Source organism: Mixophyes fleayi, chromosome 1 (genome assembly GCF_038048845.1).
Source record: "Mixophyes fleayi isolate aMixFle1 chromosome 1, aMixFle1.hap1, whole genome shotgun sequence".
In the NCBI taxonomy this organism is placed as follows: Eukaryota; Metazoa; Chordata; class Amphibia; order Anura; family Limnodynastidae; genus Mixophyes; species Mixophyes fleayi.
The window spans coordinates 296,078,134-296,098,263 of NC_134402.1; the positions used below are offsets into that span (position 1 = coordinate 296,078,134).

The window sequence follows — 20,130 nt, forward strand, 5'->3', positions numbered from 1 at the left end:
CTATCAATGCTAGAAACTCCTGAGGTTCCATCGCCCGGCTGACCAACCAAACCAATTCCATCTGGAACTTGCCCACAGGAGGAACTGATTCAGTCCCTTCAGGTTGAGAATCGGCCAGAACGAGCCATCTAGTTTTGGAACCAAAAAGAGGTTGGAGTAAACCTCTTGTTCCTTTTGAGACTCCGGTACATGACACGGAAAGAGGAGAAGTGACCGAATTGATAGTCGCCTGTCTTCTTTCCGGATCTCTCAGGAGATGCGCGTGAAAAAACAACAAAATAAAAACCCACACCGACAAGAGGGTCCTGAAAGATCCTATCTATCCATCCACAATATAATTCCTAAGACCCAATTGTCTAGGAGGTTGCAGCCCACTGATCCAGAGACAAATGTAGGTGACACCCTACCCCCCTCAGGAAGAGAGGGAAACCAGTCATGCAGAGGGTTTGTCTGAATTTGTGGACTGGGTGCCTCTTCGAATAAGACCTCCTGCCTCTGACAGCCTGTCTCCGGGAACCATGGGTTCTACCTCTGATAGACTGACCCTGTGAACCGGGCTGCCCCGAAAGGACTGCAGACATGAAATAAACCTTGGAGCAAAACCTCTAGGTGCATTAACAGGCAGAGAATTACACCTTTCTCCCATAGCGTGATTCATGGTATCCAACTCAGGTCCAAAAGGGACCAAACCAGAATAAGGCAGGGCTTCAAAGGACTTTTTTAGTTTCCACATCCACATCCCAGGCCCTAAGCCAGAGGACTCTCCTAGCAGAAACAGCTGAATCCGCAGAAGAAATAAACGCTGCGTTCTGAGCTGCCTCATAAATAACCCGAGGCCTCTTTTAAATGCATGGCTAATGGGAGAAGCCCTGAATCCTGTAATCCAACCACTAGTTGATCAGCCCAGGATTACATGGCCCTAGCAACCCATGCCGAAGAAAACATGGGTCCAAAACATGAACCCGCAGCAGAAAATATAGACTTAAGACAACTATTTTCCTGTCTGTGGGGTACTGAAAGACAGCCGAACTCTGCACTTGTAAGGTGGTATGACAAGCCAACAGAGCTATGGCGCATCTTCTCTGGGAATATGTTCCCAGCGTACTGCTTCCTGTGCAGGATAGATTTGCGAATCTACACAGAACAGAAAATCTCCTATCAGGCTGTTTCCAAGCTGCCTCGGCTATCTCTGTAAGCTCCACCAAGAAAGGAAAAGACAGTCTTAGGTCTCTTACGAGAGACTAGACCCTGGTCTGAAGGACCCGGCTCCTCTGGGTATTTAGGATCTGGGATCCTAAATACCCTGGGTTCCTTACGGACTCGTCCCAATCACCCAATTGGGTAGAGTCTGAATCCTCAATCACTTCTCCCTCTTCTTTAGAAGACCCCTCTGAATCTGACAGGGAAAAAAAAAAAGTAAGGATTTTTGTTGACTGGTTCTAGGGGTCACCATACTGAGAGTCTAAACCTATTCATGCGGCCTTTCCCAGGGAGGAGGACAGAGCTTGCTCCGCCTGGGCAGACCGAGGCATAATAGAAGCAGTCTGAGACATGTCCCCTTCAGTAATCTGTGAAACAGCCATCACATTGTATGCCAAGGTAGATGGGGCAAACCCATAGGGGTCCATACCACCATGGCCACGGTCTCAGTCTGTCTGCTAATAAGCTGGGCTAACAGACAGACTGTGCCAGGGAGGAAACCCATGCCGATTCCTCCACCATCACCTGCAGCAACCCCCTGTGCCTTCGTTCCACCAGTCCCCACTGCGCACACCGTCCCCTGGTCCTGCTGACCCACAGAAAGTTTGGGAGCACATTTAGAACAAGAATAAAACTTTACTTTGTGTCATGATGTCCGATAAGGGTAAAAGCACTATACTTTTTTACAAAACACACAGTCATCACACAGAGTGAAAGAAAAATGTATTACTTGCTTGTCCCTGGCCAATGCCCACAAACAGTAAAAGAACTGTTTTATGTGTCCCAATCATGAAACAGTGACTACTCGCTTCGAGAATTCTATGATAAAACTCAGTGATTAAACTGAGAATAACAATTTCCTATATAAAGAATATGTGGAAAGTTATACAATAATAAACCCCCTCAGGGGACTTAGCTGAAGGAGGGTCAATTACAGAGGGAGGGATTCAGTCACAGTAGAATATTAAATTCTACGGAGTGTCCCCAGTCGCTGTCAAGATACACTGTGTACTGCTGAGTACTGGCGCGACTCAAGCTCTGGAAGGTACAAAGTCTTGGGGGAGCCTTTCAAAAAACCTCCTCCCCACACAGCCATACTGTACATCGGATGGAGACCTGGAGGGAGATTCCTGAGAATGTTTTTCAGTGCTTTGATCGGATCTGCTCCTGCCAACCTATCCTTCTGGCCGCGGAGATCTAAGCCTCTCCCTTCACCTCAGCGCGGGACTTTGCATCTTCCCTTAATGGCCGCTCACCTGACAGGGATCGGCGTTCAATGCCAGTGCAAACATGACGGGAGCAAACTGACAGCCTGCAACCCTGCGGCTGTCACAGCGTTAATAAATGGGCACAACCCAAACCCCCAAGTAATTTCAAACTCATAGAAGTCCACAACATTGAAAGCCATCGCGTCCCAATATAGATATATAGTGCCAGCAGCACTTACATCTTCTCACTTCTAATAAAACAAAATAGAAAAATCAAGAAAGCTACACTATTCTAAGCAGCAAGTACTGGACACATTACCAGACAGCCCAATTCCTTGGGCACTTAAACAGTTAACTAAACTTGCTGCTGACTCCTACTCTCTGCAACCCCTACTAGCCTCAGTGTAGTTTAAATGCCAACTCCTGCGCCCTCATACAACCCCATTGTAGCAGTGTCCACCAAAGTGGATGAATGAGAAAAAAAATTTATATGCATACATTGATCAGTGTTTGCTTTCTTTCTTTGATCCATCCTGTGCTATGGATCTGGTACATCCCATTTGTTAAGGTGGCCATGGAGTCAGAGGAAAAAGTAAATTATTGGGGAATATAATTTGCTTAAATACTCCATTGCAGACAAAGAAAGAAGGAGTTATGCTGTACACCTTTTGAGTGTATTGACTTTTGCTCCCATCGCTACATGACTAGCTGTTGAAGGATTAACCCATTACTCAGGACTGCCATGGAGTACTTCTAGGAAATGACAATATTGGTATTCTCAAGTTTGTTTTAATAGGACCCTTTCTTGGCACAACTTTTCAAAGAGGAACAATTCCTCATTATTCAGAGGCATGACACGGTTTGAATGGATATGTGTAACATTTACTAGGTTTTAAGAACTCACCTTTAAATTTCTCTTGTGCCTCTTGTCTTTAATGTGTTTATGAGCAGATGAGATAGAGTCAACTAGGGCATCACAAAGCTTACAAGTATAAATAGCTGTAGGATACTTTCGAGGACGCTTAGGATAGGGAAAAAGAAAATATAATTCAGTTTTAAAGCTCTTCATGAGAGGTGTGTTCAAAACAAATGAAACATTCCAGCTCAGAGGTGGCAAAAGAATGCTTGTCCACTTTTTGCAACCCACAGTTATATAGACAGATTTAAAAAGGACTTTGCATTTTTACATTAGGATAACATTCTAAATGCTATATATTTTTGAGACATTGCTGCCGTGTATAGGATACCAGTATATGGTCTACAAGCAGACAGGCCTTTTGTCATAAACCGAAGCTTAACAGAAGAATGCATTAGCACACTTTGAAAACTAAAGACATGTTAATCACAATAAAAATGAGATATCAGTTCATAGAAAAGTGAAAATGCTGAGGAATTGGAATAAATTTGGTTCATGTTTAATACCCGTTTCAGCCTGTAAATACAGTCCCGCTTCAATCGCTCCTCAGCTTGCTGCAGTCCCAGCAACTCCTTTTTGGACAACATAGACTCGTCTACAATGGGACTTTCCAAACATTCGTCTTCATCTTTCTCCAAATGATGTCGACGTCCATCGTGCTTTAGTTTTACATGTGTCAATGAATCTGTGGATAAGGTGTTAAATTATGCAATTAACTTAATGATTTTAAAGTTTGCGATATTACAAAAGCAAAGATGGACAGTTTACATGACCAATTAAACATAACTGACTTGTTCTGTAAAGTCTATGATGAGAAAGTGCATGTATAACTAGTTACTGTAGAGCATTAGGCCTTGTTAATAGTAAGAATCTCACAGGTTAAATGTTTAGAAGGTGTTCCATATACATAGAGAAATGGGAGGGAACGGCTAAAGTGGGCAGTTACAGAACCAATCTCCATCGTTTCTGCCAAGATCTATTTTGATGCTATTCACTGTGCACCTTGTATGGTTTTTGCCATGTTCCATAATAATGGCTTCTGCATATTACAGCAGCCCTGAAAAGGTTTGAGGTCTTTAAATAATGTGATGTGTACTATTAACAGAAACATGGATGAAGTCCAAATTGAAGTTGCAGTACATACATATTGTCTACTTTTAATACACTGTGCATAATAAAAAACAATGTTCTTGGGGTATCTTGGAACTGGTTGGGTAAAGATTAGGTACCTAGAAATACCGGTACTTAAACTTCAGACACTGAAACCATTTAAAATATCAAGTGTAGGTATAGCATGATACCAATTCAGTAGAGGAGTTAAAGCCTCACTCCAATGCAAATTTAAGAGCATATTATGGATTCTTTTTTTTATTTATTTATTTTATTAAAAAAGTCATCTTTTCAAGATTTTTCTGCTGGCAAGCCATCAAAAACATGTCTTTAAAAGTGCCTGTGTCATGGAGATAAGGTATGTTTACTTTTAAAACTGGAAAACAGATGTGTCATGTCACCAATTTCAGGCGACGCACTACTAATATTTACACACTTTAGATAATTATATAGTTTTAAAACTATATAAAACAAGATGATCGTATGTCCAAATGAGCCCTAACCAACTTGAGAAAAGCAAGCATAGAAAGCAAACACAAATTTAATGGCACACTAACAGTATAAGATAACACGAGACTTGCATGGTCATGCTGCAAGCTCTGAAACTAAAGTCAAAAACTTTAAATCCAACATGTCCCAGGGATCAAATGGGGAATGCTGTAAAGCACTTAAAAACACCAAGTTAAATTGCAAGGCGCTACTGGAGGAACAGAGGCTGTACATGAAACACCGCCTGAATGAAAGTTTGAACATCAGGCATCACAGCAAGTCAATCTGTTCCAAGGGAAGCAGTTTAAAAGACTCCATGCGAACAAACTCATACAGCTGTCCTGTCCAGCATTCTACAGCTTTGGTAACACACACCGACACAGGTGGCAAAGAGGCAATTGCCACCATGAAAATAGGCTTAAGGGCACCCTCAACCTTATGATCTGTGCCGTCCTTAAGAGTGGATGCATTGGGAAGAGGGATAGTAGTGACCTCAGCCAACCTTGCAACTGGAGCGACCACATGTGGAGGCACCTCCCATTTTGTGAGAACCTCAGGGGCAAATAGGATAAGACCACAGCTACGGGGCACCTGGAACTTACAATCCGTTAAAGACCAAGGCTCCCCAACAAATCCTCCAACTGGGAAGAGGGAATGACAAAGATGTTTGACAGCCTAGCAAAGCAAATGAGACCACTCAAGCACCTGGTGCACAGCCCGTATCAAATCTTCTAATTCCTCCACATTAGATTCAGCCACCTCACCCTCCTCTTGGAACATACAGAATCTGACCAATTTCACTGCAAGAGTCCCGCCACACGCCTGCACTTACTGGAGGGTCATTCCACATAAACACAATTTTACAAAAAAAATAAATAAATAAAAAAAATCTACCTTTTATTCTCTAATTTTAATTAAATTTGGTATATTAAATGCTGCCATGGGTGTAAAGAACACCCCCAAATCTTAGGCCGATATGTAACTGGTTTTGAAGTTACATGCCTATAAAGCTGCAACTTAACAAAGTTTGTTTTAAACTTTTTTTTTTTTTATTTATTCTTGCACTTGTAGCTCACCTAATTGAGCTAGAGAGCTGGGCAAGGTCTCATTTTAAACCTCTTTTCTGGTTTTTATATGATCTACAAATAGCAGTATGTGTAAATAAAAAATAAATTCGTAAAGTTTTCAAAATCAAAATGGATTTTCTCAAAAAGCTTGTTTTTACATTTCTGAAAAACCTCTCAAATATTATTCACACTGTTAATAAATCCCCAACTTTTTGGGATCATCTACTACAAAACCTGTTCAGTAGGACAGACAGGCTGTCAAATTAGCCCGGGAGCATCCACAGATGAATGGAGCAGAAAACAATGGGCCCTGCACTCACTGTCTGCACTGGCAAAAGCCACGGAAGACAAAAACAAACAAAAAAAACACACCCCCAAACAGCCTGTACTAGCATCCTCAAACGTCTTCAACGCTGGAGCATTTAAACTAAAGTCAAGACTAAACAGGAAGAGGATATAGAGGGGGAGGACAAGGGGCCAACTAATTTTTTTGAAGTGACATATGCCTCTTTCATTACACCCCAATGTCCCATAATTCTCTATTGGAATTATAATCATTCCCATCAGTTAAGATAAATACCTAATCAACATCACCCTGAAATAAAGATGTACCACTGGCAATTGTCTTAAGTAGATCTAATTTCAACCTGACAAACATATGCCTTAATTCCAAATGTACTGAAGAAACTTCAGAATAAATATCACCCCAGTTGCCCCTGCTGGTCGTAGACCGCATGTAATCCATCCTCTTCAATTTTCATTAAAATAACCTTGGGATCCACTAGCACCACAACCTCAAGTTGCAGAAAGACTGGCGCCAACAATAAGAAAAATATATGGTTGTTCCGAAGATGGCATTTTTAATCTATCATAGAACCCTATCTTGCAGTCTTCAAAAACAAGTTAATAATAAAGTCAGAACCTCACCAAAAGTTAGGCAAGTGTCAAAGGTGGGCGCATATAGTACAACTGTCCTTTAAGTTAATTCAAATTTTAGAGACTCTGTAGGATACAGGTTAACCAGTTAAACCACCTTTTTCAGGTTCCAAACAAGAGAGGCAAAGATTCAGCGAGCGGTCGGCGAATGCTACAAACCTATCGACAAATGCCACCCTCAAAACATATGCAAATTCTGTCTCCATTAAACAGATTTACAGAGTAAGCACTTGAGCCAAAAATACTCTTGTTTTGTAGACATTAAAAGATTGCCATTTTTGGCTAGATATTGTGCTTCCTTTGGCCAGTAAGTCTTATAAGGAAAATATTGCACCTCCTGCTTACATTTTTCAGAAAGAAAACAATTTGCATTTAAATTGGAGGTAAAGATCCTTATTCAGCTATGAAAGTTTTACAGAAAATGAAAGATATGTTTACAGACTTTAAACCTCAATATAAGATACTTAAGTGACATTACCAGAAACTTCAGAATGAACACCATGAAATTCTCCAGTGGTAGCATCTTTGCCATTATGTCTTCGCCCAATCTGATTACGCCGCTCCCCAAAGTCCTGCCACCGGCCACCTTCTCCTTGTTCATTAGTGGAGTTATTTCTTGTTCGATTATAGGCCTGTTGTCGGCGTTGCCTCCAGTTATCACAATTGCTTCTCTGCTCTGGTTTGACACTATCTTTAGGATTGCTGCCCTCTCTCCCACCAGGGCTGAAATTTTTTACAGTGTTCTGATGTGGCCCGTTCCGGGAACTGCTGCTATAAGTTATTGTGATAGGTTTCGGAAAGTTCGGAGAGTCTCTTTCTAGTTTCTTTCCATAGTATTCATGGGCCATATAAGATGGCTTTACAGGACTTCTCTTGAAATAATCCTCATCCATTACTCCCCTGCCTCTAACTTGCTTGGTAGCATCTCCCATTTTCTCACGTTCAGACAAAGCTCATGCCTGTAAGGAAGAGGGAGATTAAAGTAAGTATGTATATCCTTTTAACTAGGCAGAAATGAACAAAAAATGAACCAATCCATAGAAGCCAGATTCTGTAATTTTTCTACTGCAGATAAGGTAAAAAAAACTTGACATGAGTTACAGTACATTTACACAAAGCATTTTATTACTTAAGCCCCAACATGTACATGTGTTTCTCGTCTGTCAACAAGCATTTTGCTATTAGAAAGTATAATATGTGAAAGGACTAACAAAACCTGCATTTGTTGATGCAAGCGAGTGACCTGGAATTGAGGACAGACTTCCACAAAAATATAGTTAATGCAGTGGGAGAGAGGAGCTTCTTCATTCAAGGGGGGAGCGACAATGAATTTTCACAGCAAATTTTAACCTCCGTTTTGGTGGTTAAACTACTTGTTATTTTACAATGTGTTGTAAATATTAGCCCAGCAGTAAACGAATGGTGAACTTACAAAAATGTATAAAATCTACTACATTTTGGCAGCAAAGGCTAGATTTTATCTTAATAGTCACCAGTTTCTACCTTTTATGAATAGAAAATTATTGCCTGTATTTTATGCATATCCTAAGAAGGTCGTGGCAGAGTCACAACATAGACACAAAATATGCAGCAGCCAAAGAAAAATGGAACGTGTATCCATAATTCAGAAGGCGTGTGACATGCATGTACCTACAGAGTAACCACATACACAACCCATATAGGGGGGTATACATTATATAAAAACAATATCAGACAATGGATTTCAAATGCCATGCCTTGAAGAATAACCAAAGCTAATGAGGTTTATGCAGCTATCTCTGGGCATGCTGATGAAATTTTATGAATAGATAAAAAAAAAAATCAAAAAGGACAAAAAGGAATTTTGATATGCAATTACACAGACAATGGCAATATTTGTGGTGTCAGACTACCACAAGACTTCATATAATCATACGATGCACTCAATTGAAAGCATTAAAGAAAAAAAAAAAGAAAAAATGTAGAGTGCAAAGAATTTTAACCACCACCAAAAGCTGTAGAAGGTTTTGCCAGCCAGGTGGCATTAAGAACTAGCTGGTGGGGGCAGTTGTAATACTTTGCTATTATATTGAAAAATCTTGTAGATTATTGCTTTCACCTGCCAGGACTGGTCAGACTGGCAGTCAGTGGTCCAACATGCACTGCTTTCTGTACTGCTCACATAGTGCCTGTTCCAATAGGAGAAACAATGGTTTATTCTAATATAATAGGACTTCGTTGGGCTCCAAGAGCCAGGCGGCAAGTAAAAACAGCCAGATGGAGCACCTGGAAAATGCTGGGGATAACAGTCATGATTATTTAGAACTCGCTGATACAAACCTGGGGAGTGTTCAAAACTAATCAGATGCACCATGCAAGTTACTGAACACTAATTTTCCTATAAGGAATACATTTGTATTTATAGCAACTACATGTTGTCCAACATAAGTATCAAAAAGGTATGGACATTTAAAAATTCTGTTTCTTAAACATCCCCTTTCCCCTCCTGTCAGAATACCTCCCACACTACCATGGGAAACAAACACCCCCTGCCTCTAAAAACTGAAGGATTTTAGCCAAATACAATTATTCCAAAATTTACGCAACACTATTCACCAAGTTGAAATAAAAATTAAAAAAAATAGATACCCTATTTCTAAGAGTTTATACAACCTCTTCTGCTATGGATAACAGCACAAAGCTTTGAGACCGCAAATGTAATCATCAGCTATTTATATAGCGCTACTAATTCAGCAGCGCTGTACAGAGAACTCACTCACATCAGTCCCTGTCCCATTGGAGCTTACAGTCTAAATTCCCTAACACACACAGACAGAGAGAGACTAGGGTCAATTTGATAGCAGCCAATTAACCTACCAGTATGTTTTTGGAATGTGGGAGGAAACTTGAGCACCCGGAGAAAACCCACACAAACACGGGGAGAACATACAAACTCCACACAGATAACATGGTCGGGAACAGTAATATATGCATAATTGAGGACCACTGCCAGACAAACATACCTGAAGAGCTGTTCACACAAGCCATTTTATATAGCTTGTGGTAATCACAAATTCCAGGTGTACAGTTGGCCTTCTAAAACACCATCAACACAACTTGTTAACCACAACTTAAAGATCAAGCCAGCTTTTCTTGAACAGAACATGCTGTCCCATTCACTCAGAGGAAATACACTCGCACACAACTTTATACAATCTGGCTGCAACATAGAACCAAGCAAGTTACGGCCACACTTGTCATAACTGGTGTACAGACACACCATTGCCCTTAGGCCCTGATCTACCAATTAATGTTTTACTCTTCAATCCTCTATGGCAGCCATTGCAGTGGGTAGAAAACCTTTCCAGTTTAAGGTAGAGACAGGTTAGAAAACAGAACCACCCTCCTCCCCAAAGATGGGTTACAAAGTGTTATTTTTAGTATCAGGATACGATATATGTTTCCCAAACATGGCTTTTCATTGCATGTAAATCTAACAATAAATTACACTACTCTGTTATGCGCCAAAACTTGATGCTTGCATTATCTGAAATGCAGACACGCCAGACTGCGGCCCCCTACTGTGTATACAAGCGAAACAGGTGTTTGTCACTTTACATAAAGACTTACTTAGCATTTCATGCTATCAGGAAACAGACTTCCTCTAGCAAATTTACAAAACCAAATAATGGCATTTCCATACACAACAAATCCCAATGTAACAGGATAAGTGCATTTCAAATTACACATTGGTGCCTGCACCTCTGATTGAAACACATTTCTACATGATCCCTTTTGTGCCTGACTTTGTTTACCCTCCCTTAGGATGTAAGCTCGAATGAGCAGGGCCCTCTTCCCTCCATACCTGTTCTTCTGCTCCGTCTCTACTGTATCTGCCTGCCTGGAGTTTCTGAAGTACTGGTACTTTGTGTTTATTGTCCTGTACTGTTTTACCCTGTATAGTCTACGGTTTGTACCATGTACGGCGCTGCGGAAACCTTGTGGCGCCTAACAAATAAACGATAATAATAATAATAATAATAATAATAATAATAAATAATAATGATCCAGCCACAAGTTATGAATAATCCAGTCACACTACTACTCCCCCCCCCCCCCCCCCGTCACTCGTCCATGCGGGCAACCAGTGTGCCATATCACCACGATTTGGTTCCTGGTCTGCAGTCTTAGGGTTACTAGCGGTGACCCGGCTCTTCCTGCCGAGACAGTCCATCCACATTGCTGCGAGTCTTTCCTTGCTTGTGAATTATGTGAAAGTCATAAATTTGAAGGGCAAGGCTTCAGCGCAACAATCTGCCTTTTTCCCCTGAGGCGTGTTGTAGCCACATTAAAGGATTATGATCTGTCACCACAGTAAAATTTCATCCATACAAATAAGGTTGTAGTTTTTTCACTGCCCAAACAATGGGCAAACATTCCTTCTCAATTGTGGAATAACCCCACCTCCCGGTTTAGCAGTTTTCTGTTCAAATAGGCCACAGGGTGCTCCTGCCCATCTGTCCACACCTGGCCAAGTACTGCCCCCTGTCCATACGGTGACGCATCAGTTTGCACAATAAAGTCCTTGTCATAATTGGGCGCCAACAGTACTGTAGCATGAACCAGGGCTTCCTTCAAGTACTGAAAAGTCAGCTCACAAGCAGGTGTCCAGGTGTACTTTGGGGAGTTTCTTTTTAGTGAGATCTGTCAGGGGCTTCGCTATAGTACTAAAGTCTGAGACGAAACACCTGTAGTAGCCTGAGGTCTCCAAGGCGGCCAGTACTTGTCTTTGGGTTGTGGGCTGGGGCCAGTCTCGGATTGCCTCTACCTTACCTGGTTCTGGGTTAACCCTACCTCCCCTACTCAATGACCCAGGTACTGCACCTCAGACATCCCCATTTGACACTTGTCTGCTCTGATGGTTAAACCTGCCCACTGAATTTTCTCAAACACTTGCCCTACATGTTTCAGATGATCCTCCCAGAATTTATTGAAAATGTCATCCAAGTAAATCAGAGCAAAAGTTTTACACCCTTCCATCGGGTAATCAACCACATGCTGGAAGGTGGCTGGTGCATTCTTCATCCCAAATGGCATGGACTTAAACTCAAACAGGCCAAATGGGGTGATGAATGCCGACCGTTCCTGAAAATCGGGGGTCAGCGGTATCTGCCAATACCCCTTCAAGTCAAAATGCAGCTAATGCATCTAACAAAGCGTCAATTTGGAGAAGGGGATAGGCATCAGACACGTTCACTTCGTTTAACCAGCGGTAGTCTATGCAAAACCGTATTTTTTTGTTCTTTTGGAAACCAATACAATGGAGGACACCCATGGACTATGTGATAACTGGATTACCCCTAGCTCAGGAATCCTTCTGTACCCCATTGTATATATTTTCCTTGGCCTCTGGTGAAACCCGATAAGCAGGTTGCCTAACTGACTTATGCTCAATGTCCACATGGTGCATCATCAAGGAAGTCCAAACGGGCCTCCTACTGAACAGAGTCGCAAAGGGTCACAGCACTGCCTTAAGCTGCTCCCTCTTGCGGGCACCCAACTACTCATCCCAGCCCACTTTCTCTACACCACCTTCACCTCCAGCACACGCAAGAAGGACAGGTAGTGGGTAACTTCCTTAGTTGTTAAGGAGCAAACTGCTGCTACCGACCCCAAATGCTCGTGATATGCCTTCAACATATTTGTGTGGTAGATCCGGTACAGCCTACCATTGCAATCAAATGACACCACGTAAGTGATGTCACTCAGGCGTTTTGAGACAGTGTACGGCCCAGTCCAGGCAGCCTGGAGCTTGATCTGGCACGTGGTCATCTGGACAAGGAATTTCTACCCTACCTCAAACACTCTGGCACGTGCGCCCTGATCATACCAAGTCTTCTGTTTTGCCTGCGCGAGCCCCATGAGATTCTCTAACTGGTCTCTGAGCTTCAACACATACTCCACCACAGAGACATCCAGGGAGGGTGCTGGGGTTCTGGGACAGTCCATATGCAGGTGACCGGTTTTTCCACAATTGTAGCACTTCTCCAGCCTGGGCTCTGATGGTCTAACTCCCAAGGACAAGGCGGGGCGTTGGCTGGCGAGTGGTACCTGAAGGGTTAGGCACTTGCTTTTGGGATTGGGTAGAAGAGGGGTGTCCTCCTGATTGTACAGTCCTTTGGGGATGGCTGTTAACCTGGCGCTTCTAGAAGTGTGGCCTGACAGCCACATACTGATCTACTAACTGGGCCGCTTTCTCCAGGGTTGCTGGGCTACGGTCCAATACCCTCCTTCACCTCCGGTGAAACTGCTCACTGCATATTAAGTCTACTAATTCTTCCCAGAACTTGGCGTCAGATCCATTAATCTATCTTCTTGCCAAATGCCTAGCAAATTCCTCATTGCCGATATGGGCGTTTTTAGCCAAGTCCCGAAACTTCTGCAGGTAGGTCTCCGGAGTAATAACGCTGAAGGAGGGCCCGTTTTTCCACATCGTAGTCTGGGTCCACTCCGTGAAAAGCTTCCACTGCATGACCTTGTAGCATGGGAACCAGATACTTTGCCCAAACAGGAGTGGGCAAGTCACTGACACTGTTCAAGATATTGATGGACATTTGCAATTGTTCGAAATGTCTTGTAGCCTCAAATTTGGTAAAGTGAAGAAAGCTCAATCTGGGCACAGCAGATGACTGTCCTTGGGCCATCGCATTCCTTTTTGTTATCCCATATACAGATGTTAACGGCAGGGAAGTTTAAACGTTTTCATTGAAATGCATTTTCAAGTGTATTGGACTGTTCTGAAATAGAGCAAAAAATAACTACATCTCAAAGTTAAATTAATGTATAATTGCAAATCCATATGGTCCAGTCCGATATAAATGAATGTAAAGATGAAACTCATTCTATGCTTTTAACTGGCATTAAAAACTAACAGAAGACAGTTTTCATGCCAGTGGGTATGGTAGATTTGAACAACCATTGAAGAGGAGTCACTTGTGTGGAAGTTTTTATTTTAGCGTTTATTTTGCAAAGTCTGCACTGTATGCAATAAACCAAACCTGGAGTCAGGCAACAGAATGCCTTTTGATTACTACAGGGATGGACAAAATAATGTCAAACTTAAGCCAATCAGACAAATTTTATGGACTATTTTCCTTCCTTTTTTTAGGAGCAAGAAACGTGCATCCACTGATACAAGTAGAAAGTAGTAACAAACTGTATGCTTTAGCAGATATTTTGTAGGCATATTGGTTACCCGTAGTTTGTTCAGCTCTGTCTCATGCCCCAACATTACAGCTCACCTACCTTGGTAGTGCTCATGAGCCAATATGAAGTAGGCTTCCCAGAACTGGGCTTCAGGCAGTAGGCTGCCCTAATTGGAAACAGAATATTAGCAAAGCAATAGCATTGATTAGCAAAGCAAATAGCATTGATGCCTAATAAAGCTGGAGCTAGGGGTTCGATTCTGACCAGGGCTCTATTTGTAGTTTATATATTCCCCCCATGTTTGCATGGGTGCTATAGTTTCCTCCCACAGTCCAAAATACACACTTAGATTAATTGGCTGCTGACAAAAATAGATCCCGGTGTGTGTTTGTGTGGTAGAGAATTTACACTAAGCTCCAATGGGGAATGGACTGATGTGAATGATTACACATTTGCTGTGTAGCACTATATAAACCATAATTTTTTGACACCATAATCTTTACACTCTCCTAAAGGGCGCAGAAAACTTTATTTTTGAATACATATATAAAGCTATATGTAAAAAACCCAAGTTTCATGTATGAACTTCATTTCATGAAGTGAAATGCGTTTAATCCCACAAACTACCAAACATTAAGAGCTTGGATCCCTGCTATGCTGCTAGTGCACACTCCTCCTTCCTCTATACAACTGTGTGGCTTCTGTCTTACCTAGAACCCACTCCACATATCATGACAGCACTGTCATTATCAACAATAACACAAGTTAACAAGTCATTGCCTCCCACAAGATCAGTATAGTTACTGATAATCTGTGCTCCTGTGAACATTTTAATAGTCCGATTGGATACATGTGCCCCCATATACTCCTACAGTGAGAACATGCTTAATGAGCAGGAGATGAATAGTGACTACTGAGGTATGGACAAATGTGTTTAAGGCCACAACCTCACTATCCCATCATAAACACATTTTCCTAGTAAAGGAAAGAGGCAGGATATACACAACTTATGTGTTCTGTGTACAGAATGTTTCTGTTTACAATAAAAGTGTATATGCTGTAAGCCATGTATCGTGTCAACTAGAACACAACAGTCACAGTCAGTCTGAGCAGAGGATAATCAGGCTCAATAGGAACAAAATGTCCCGTCCCCCCCCAAATTAAATTTAGGTCCCAAAAATGATTTTAGTCACCATATGAAATGGTATTTGTCCAGATTTGGACTCTAGTCAAGCACACTTAAAAGGCATAAAAATAACATATCAGAAAGGTGGATATAGCCTTTAACCATTATAGGCTTGGATCATTGAGAGCAAGGCAAAAAAAAAAAAAAAAAAAGATGGGCGGGTCCGGTTCCCCGAGAACCGAACCCACCCGAACTTTGGGTATCCGAGTACAGAGCCGAGTAGCTCGGTACTCTCCCGCCCGCTCCGAATCCAAATCGAGGCAGTCATCGTGACGTCGTCGGATCTCGGGGCTCGGTTCTCGCGATACTTGAAGACTATAAATACACGCCTCCACAGCAATCCATCGCCATTTGACAGAGGGAGAGAGCAGGGTGTAGTCACAGGCTGATTAGAGCAAGGACAGAGAATCCAATATTCTTTTTCCAATTGTTGAAACAAGAGAAGAGGAGGATATAGGTTTTTTTTCCTTTTCAATATTTGGCACTCCCCAGTGCTTTTGGGGTGTCCCCCCTAATTGTGCATAAATATTTCTGGCTGTCAAAATCTGTCAGCAGTATCTTACCAAATAATTTTTAGCACTACAAGTGCTTTGGGCTGAGAATGGATTCAAAGCAGTCCACATATGAGCAACCAGGTTCTGTCTGGTAGTGTTCCCAGTACGTCATCTGGGCAAGGCGATGTCAAACTACACAGTGTTTCGAAATCAGTCCAAAAAACTTCCAAAAAAATCCCCCCAAAAAATTTACCGTGTTGAAGCGAAAAAGTAGTGTTATTGAGCAAAAGTTAAGTGCCGATAAAAAAAAATTACCAACATGCCATTCTACACACGCAGTGGCAAAGAGAGAATGAGGCAGAGGCCTTCACCTTTGGCTATTAGTGGCTGATCCCAAAAAGTTACCAAGCCTACAATTGGTGCATAACTACTGTCACGCATCAAAGCCAAGCTGCAAGATAACAGTAAGGCATTAGAGGATAATGTTTGCTCTGATTCACAAATGACAACAATCCCTGTGGAGAGTCCATCCAACAGTGGTATGTCTAATCGTGAGCATTCTGTTAGTGTACCCATAAAGAAGGGTCCTTTCTGCAGTTCTGCTGATGTGTACCTGAACAGCCCAAGTGTAGCCGATGATACACAAATTGAGGATGCCACTTTGGAAATAGAAGAGGATGAGGGGGAGATTTGTGGAGGTGACGAGGGCGCTAATGAGAATGTTGATGATTAGGATGCAGACAGATACCAAATTGTCTTTCTCAATTTCTATTTATATTCTAGATTATATAACGGCTGAATAGTTTTCTATTTTACTCCTAGTGGAGAGGGGATCTGATGCAGACAGATACCAAACTGCCTTTGTCCATTTCTTTGTATATTCGAATTTCTAGTTCCCCAGTCTGTGGAGGCGGCTTTTTTTATATTCAACTATAAGTGGAGGGCAGGGGGGGGGGCATAGATAGCCCCCAAATTACCGTGGTCCATTTAATTTTACTTTCTAGTTCCACAGTCTGTGCAGGCTGCTTTTTTTTTTATATTCAACTACAAGTGTAGGGTGTAATATACACCCAAAGATGATGGCTACATTGCCAATAATCAAAGATGGAGGAGGTAGACAACCAGATTTGTCTGTATAATTTGCAGACAAGTGTTCGAATTAAGGACGGCCTACCAAGGATTAAACTGTTTTTTTTCATAATTTATTAGCTTTAGAATTACCTCACTTATCTAAGAAACTGGTGGAGCACTAAATTAGGTTATTTTAGACCAAAAAAAAAAAAAAATGGTATTTTTTTGAAAATAGCAAACCAAACAAAACCAAAACACGCAATGGCGGTTTTGCAAAATCAAAACCAAAACACGAAGGCAATTCAGATCCAAAATCGAATACAAAATCAAAACACAGGGGTTATGGTGGCATCCTGAGAGAGAGAAAGGGACAGATGCGGGCGATGTTGCATAGTTGGAAGCGACAGGAATGGGCAAGGGAATGCATATGGGGGGGCAAAAGAGAGAGGAGTCGAGGGTGACACCCAGGCAGCAGGGTTGGGCGACAGAGGAGATAGTGGTGTTGTTGATGACAATAGAGAAGTCATGGTGGGATAGGAGTCTGGGCAGAGGAAAGACAACAAGTTCCGTTTTAGAGATATTGATTTTGAGAAAAGGCGCGGATATCCAGAAGGAGAAGGCGGAGAGGCAGTCTGATACCCGAGAGGAGGGTGGAAGAAAGATCAGGAGAAGAGATGTAGAGTTGAATGTCGTCAGCATAAAAGGTGATACTGAAGAAAGAAGGAGGAGATGAGAGCACCAAGGGAGGAAGTATAGAGCGAAACGAGTAAAGGGCCGAGAACGGAGCCCTGCGGGACTCCTACAGGGAGAGGGTAGGGGGAGGAGGAAGAACCGGACGTGGAGACAGAGAAGGAGCGGTTAGCAAGGTATGAGGTGAACCAGGCATGGACAGATCCAGAGAGTCTTAGAGAGAAAAGTTTGCAGCAGGAGGGGGTTGGTCCACGGTGTCAGAGGCCACAGAAAGGTCAAGGATAAGTAGGTAAAAATGAGCCTTGGATTTGGCCGATAGGAGGTCATTAGTAACCTTGGCCAGGGCAGTTTTGGTGAAATGGAGAGGGCGGTAAACGGATTGGAGGGGGTCAAGGAAGGAAAAGTCCGAGAGGTGTCTGGCGAGGCGGCTGCAGACAATCCGCTCAAGTAATTTGGAGGCATAGGGGAGTAGTGAGACAGGGCGATAATTAGTAAGAGAGGTGGGGTCAAGATTGGGTTTTTTAGGATAGGAGAGATAAGAACGTGTTTAAAAAGAGGAGGGGACTACACCAGAGGAGAGTGATAAGTTGGAGACTGAAATTTAAACTGAAATTTAGAGTTGATCTAGGACAGACATGCCCTACCCCAAATATAAATCTCTCCCCAAATTTTAAATTTACACCCCTCCCTCCAATGCAATGTTTTTGCCAAAGTGCAAAGTTGTTTTTTTTGCTTTGCTCTCCTTAATGACTCAGAATATATATATATATATATCACACACACAGTTAGGTTTATCTACACAACTAAAACACTTGTCATAGAAAGAATTGATCCCTCTGGAAATTTCAGTTAAACACCTGGACAGCAAGACACCTGAGGCTTGGGCAATGACACGCCTCACAGATATTCAACCTGAAATGTCCACTAATTTTGAACAGATTCCTGTACTGTAATAACCAGACATGCACACAGGAGCATAGGACATGGGACAACAGAAGCAATAGTTAACTGAATTCCCCTCAGACTGCAACACTTTCTATTTTATGCTGTCCTGCTCTAAATAGAGAATACATTGACCATACCAATTATCTCTATTACACCAGCTGTTATAGCTGCACCCACAGGAGGCAAAAATGACTTTTACAAAGCTCATAAAAGGACTTTACCCACAAATGCTAGATAACATATAGTTTAATTTTGCTGAAAGGAAAACAAATGCAATCATCTGTTTTATGAAATTAGGAGCACATTTATGTATAGGTTTATGAATAAAACACATTGAAGAATCATAAGCTTGATTTTAAGTTGTTGCTTTTTAAACTTCATTTGTAAAGAAACAATATAAAATAAAAAAGGTGCAAACAAAATGATTTAAAGATCAGATGTTTTCACTGGCACAGCAAAGATTACAGAATATGGTAATAGAACCAGTGCACAGGCACCGACCAAAAAAACCCCACCACATTGCTTATATTTGGGGCTCTGCATTGAGCAACACAATTGTAGATAGTGTTTGTTTCTCATTACCCATAACAATTTGCACTCAATAAGTGCAGGACAATGTTGCAACGCCCCAAGAAAACGACACCTGAGGGAGGTGGGGGACACCTAAGAGAGCAAAAGACGTATTAGCTCAGGTGACCTGAAAGTAACTTGGCATAAGAAGGGAAACGCGACATGACAGAATCATTGGAACACAAGGGGTTAGGAAGAGACGAGCAAGAAACTGGAAGAAAAATGGTGCTGAGGGAAAAAAAAACAAATCACAGCGTCAACAATAACCCAAACTGAGCAGCGCCCAATGCCGCACACTGACCAAGCCAATCCTCTGCAGTCTGCAACTCAGCTGTCTATCAGCCCTACTGCCCTTGCTTGTCCAACCGGCTTTTATCTGCCCCCCTTCATCGTGCAGTTCGGCTTCTTCCACCCGGAAGGACGCAGCCGGTGACACAGGAAGAGATCCTGCCTCCCTTCCCAGACCGTACTGCGCATGCGCGTGAGGCAGGCTGCTGGTTTAGGTGATTGTTTGGGGAGACCGACAATTAAACATATTCATATTACAGTCTCTTAGCTGCGTTGACTACTAAGGTAAATTCACGCCCTAGTGCTCACTGTATAGAAATGAATGGATAGGAAGAAACAACACGCAAGCAACTAAACTATACGTTTGTGATTCAGTTTGGAAACCATCGAGCTGCAAATTATATCGGGGGTACTAAAAGGAGTGACTGCTCCAGTCTGCTAAAAGGAATGCCAATTGACTGTAATGGAAGCAAATAAAGCATTTTACTATATTTTATAAAATGTTACATTTCTGAATTATAATTTCCAAGTGTGGTAATGTGGAAAGTCAGCTGTATTATACCCCATGCCAATGCAGAAATATCAGTAAAAAGTTGCATTCGCTTGTATAACACCCTTATTTCTCCCAGATCCCATGAGTAGGAGATCTGAAAGACATAGGGGTGCTTTTATGAGAGAACTGCATCTTGTTAATGATATTTCTGCATGGACATGACTTATAAAACAGCTGTCATTCCATAGTATGTCACTTGTGTATTAGGGTACAGGTATGAGG

At 42.0% G+C, this 20,130-nt stretch overlaps 1 protein-coding gene across 2 annotated transcripts in view; it reads right to left on the minus strand.

Annotated features, from left to right (window-relative positions):
• The window catches only part of TUT7 (terminal uridylyl transferase 7), a 96,578-nt gene extending 77,080 nt beyond the window's left edge, over positions 1-19,498 (minus strand). The window contains exons 1-4 of one of the 2 annotated variants that reach the window (XM_075211072.1): positions 19,369-19,498; positions 7,405-7,885; positions 3,831-4,009; positions 3,313-3,429 (exon numbers count right to left, since the gene is read on the minus strand). In XM_075211072.1, the coding sequence (XP_075067173.1) occupies positions 3,313-3,429; positions 3,831-4,009; positions 7,405-7,858 (750 nt within the window). In that variant the 5' untranslated portion in view covers positions 7,859-7,885; positions 19,369-19,498. Of the gene's footprint in view, positions 1-3,312; positions 3,430-3,830; positions 4,010-7,404; positions 7,886-9,024; positions 9,105-19,368 lie in introns of those variants that run through there. The other variant, XM_075211073.1, reaches the window with a different exon arrangement.
• Positions 19,499-20,130: the final 632 nt, after the last annotated feature.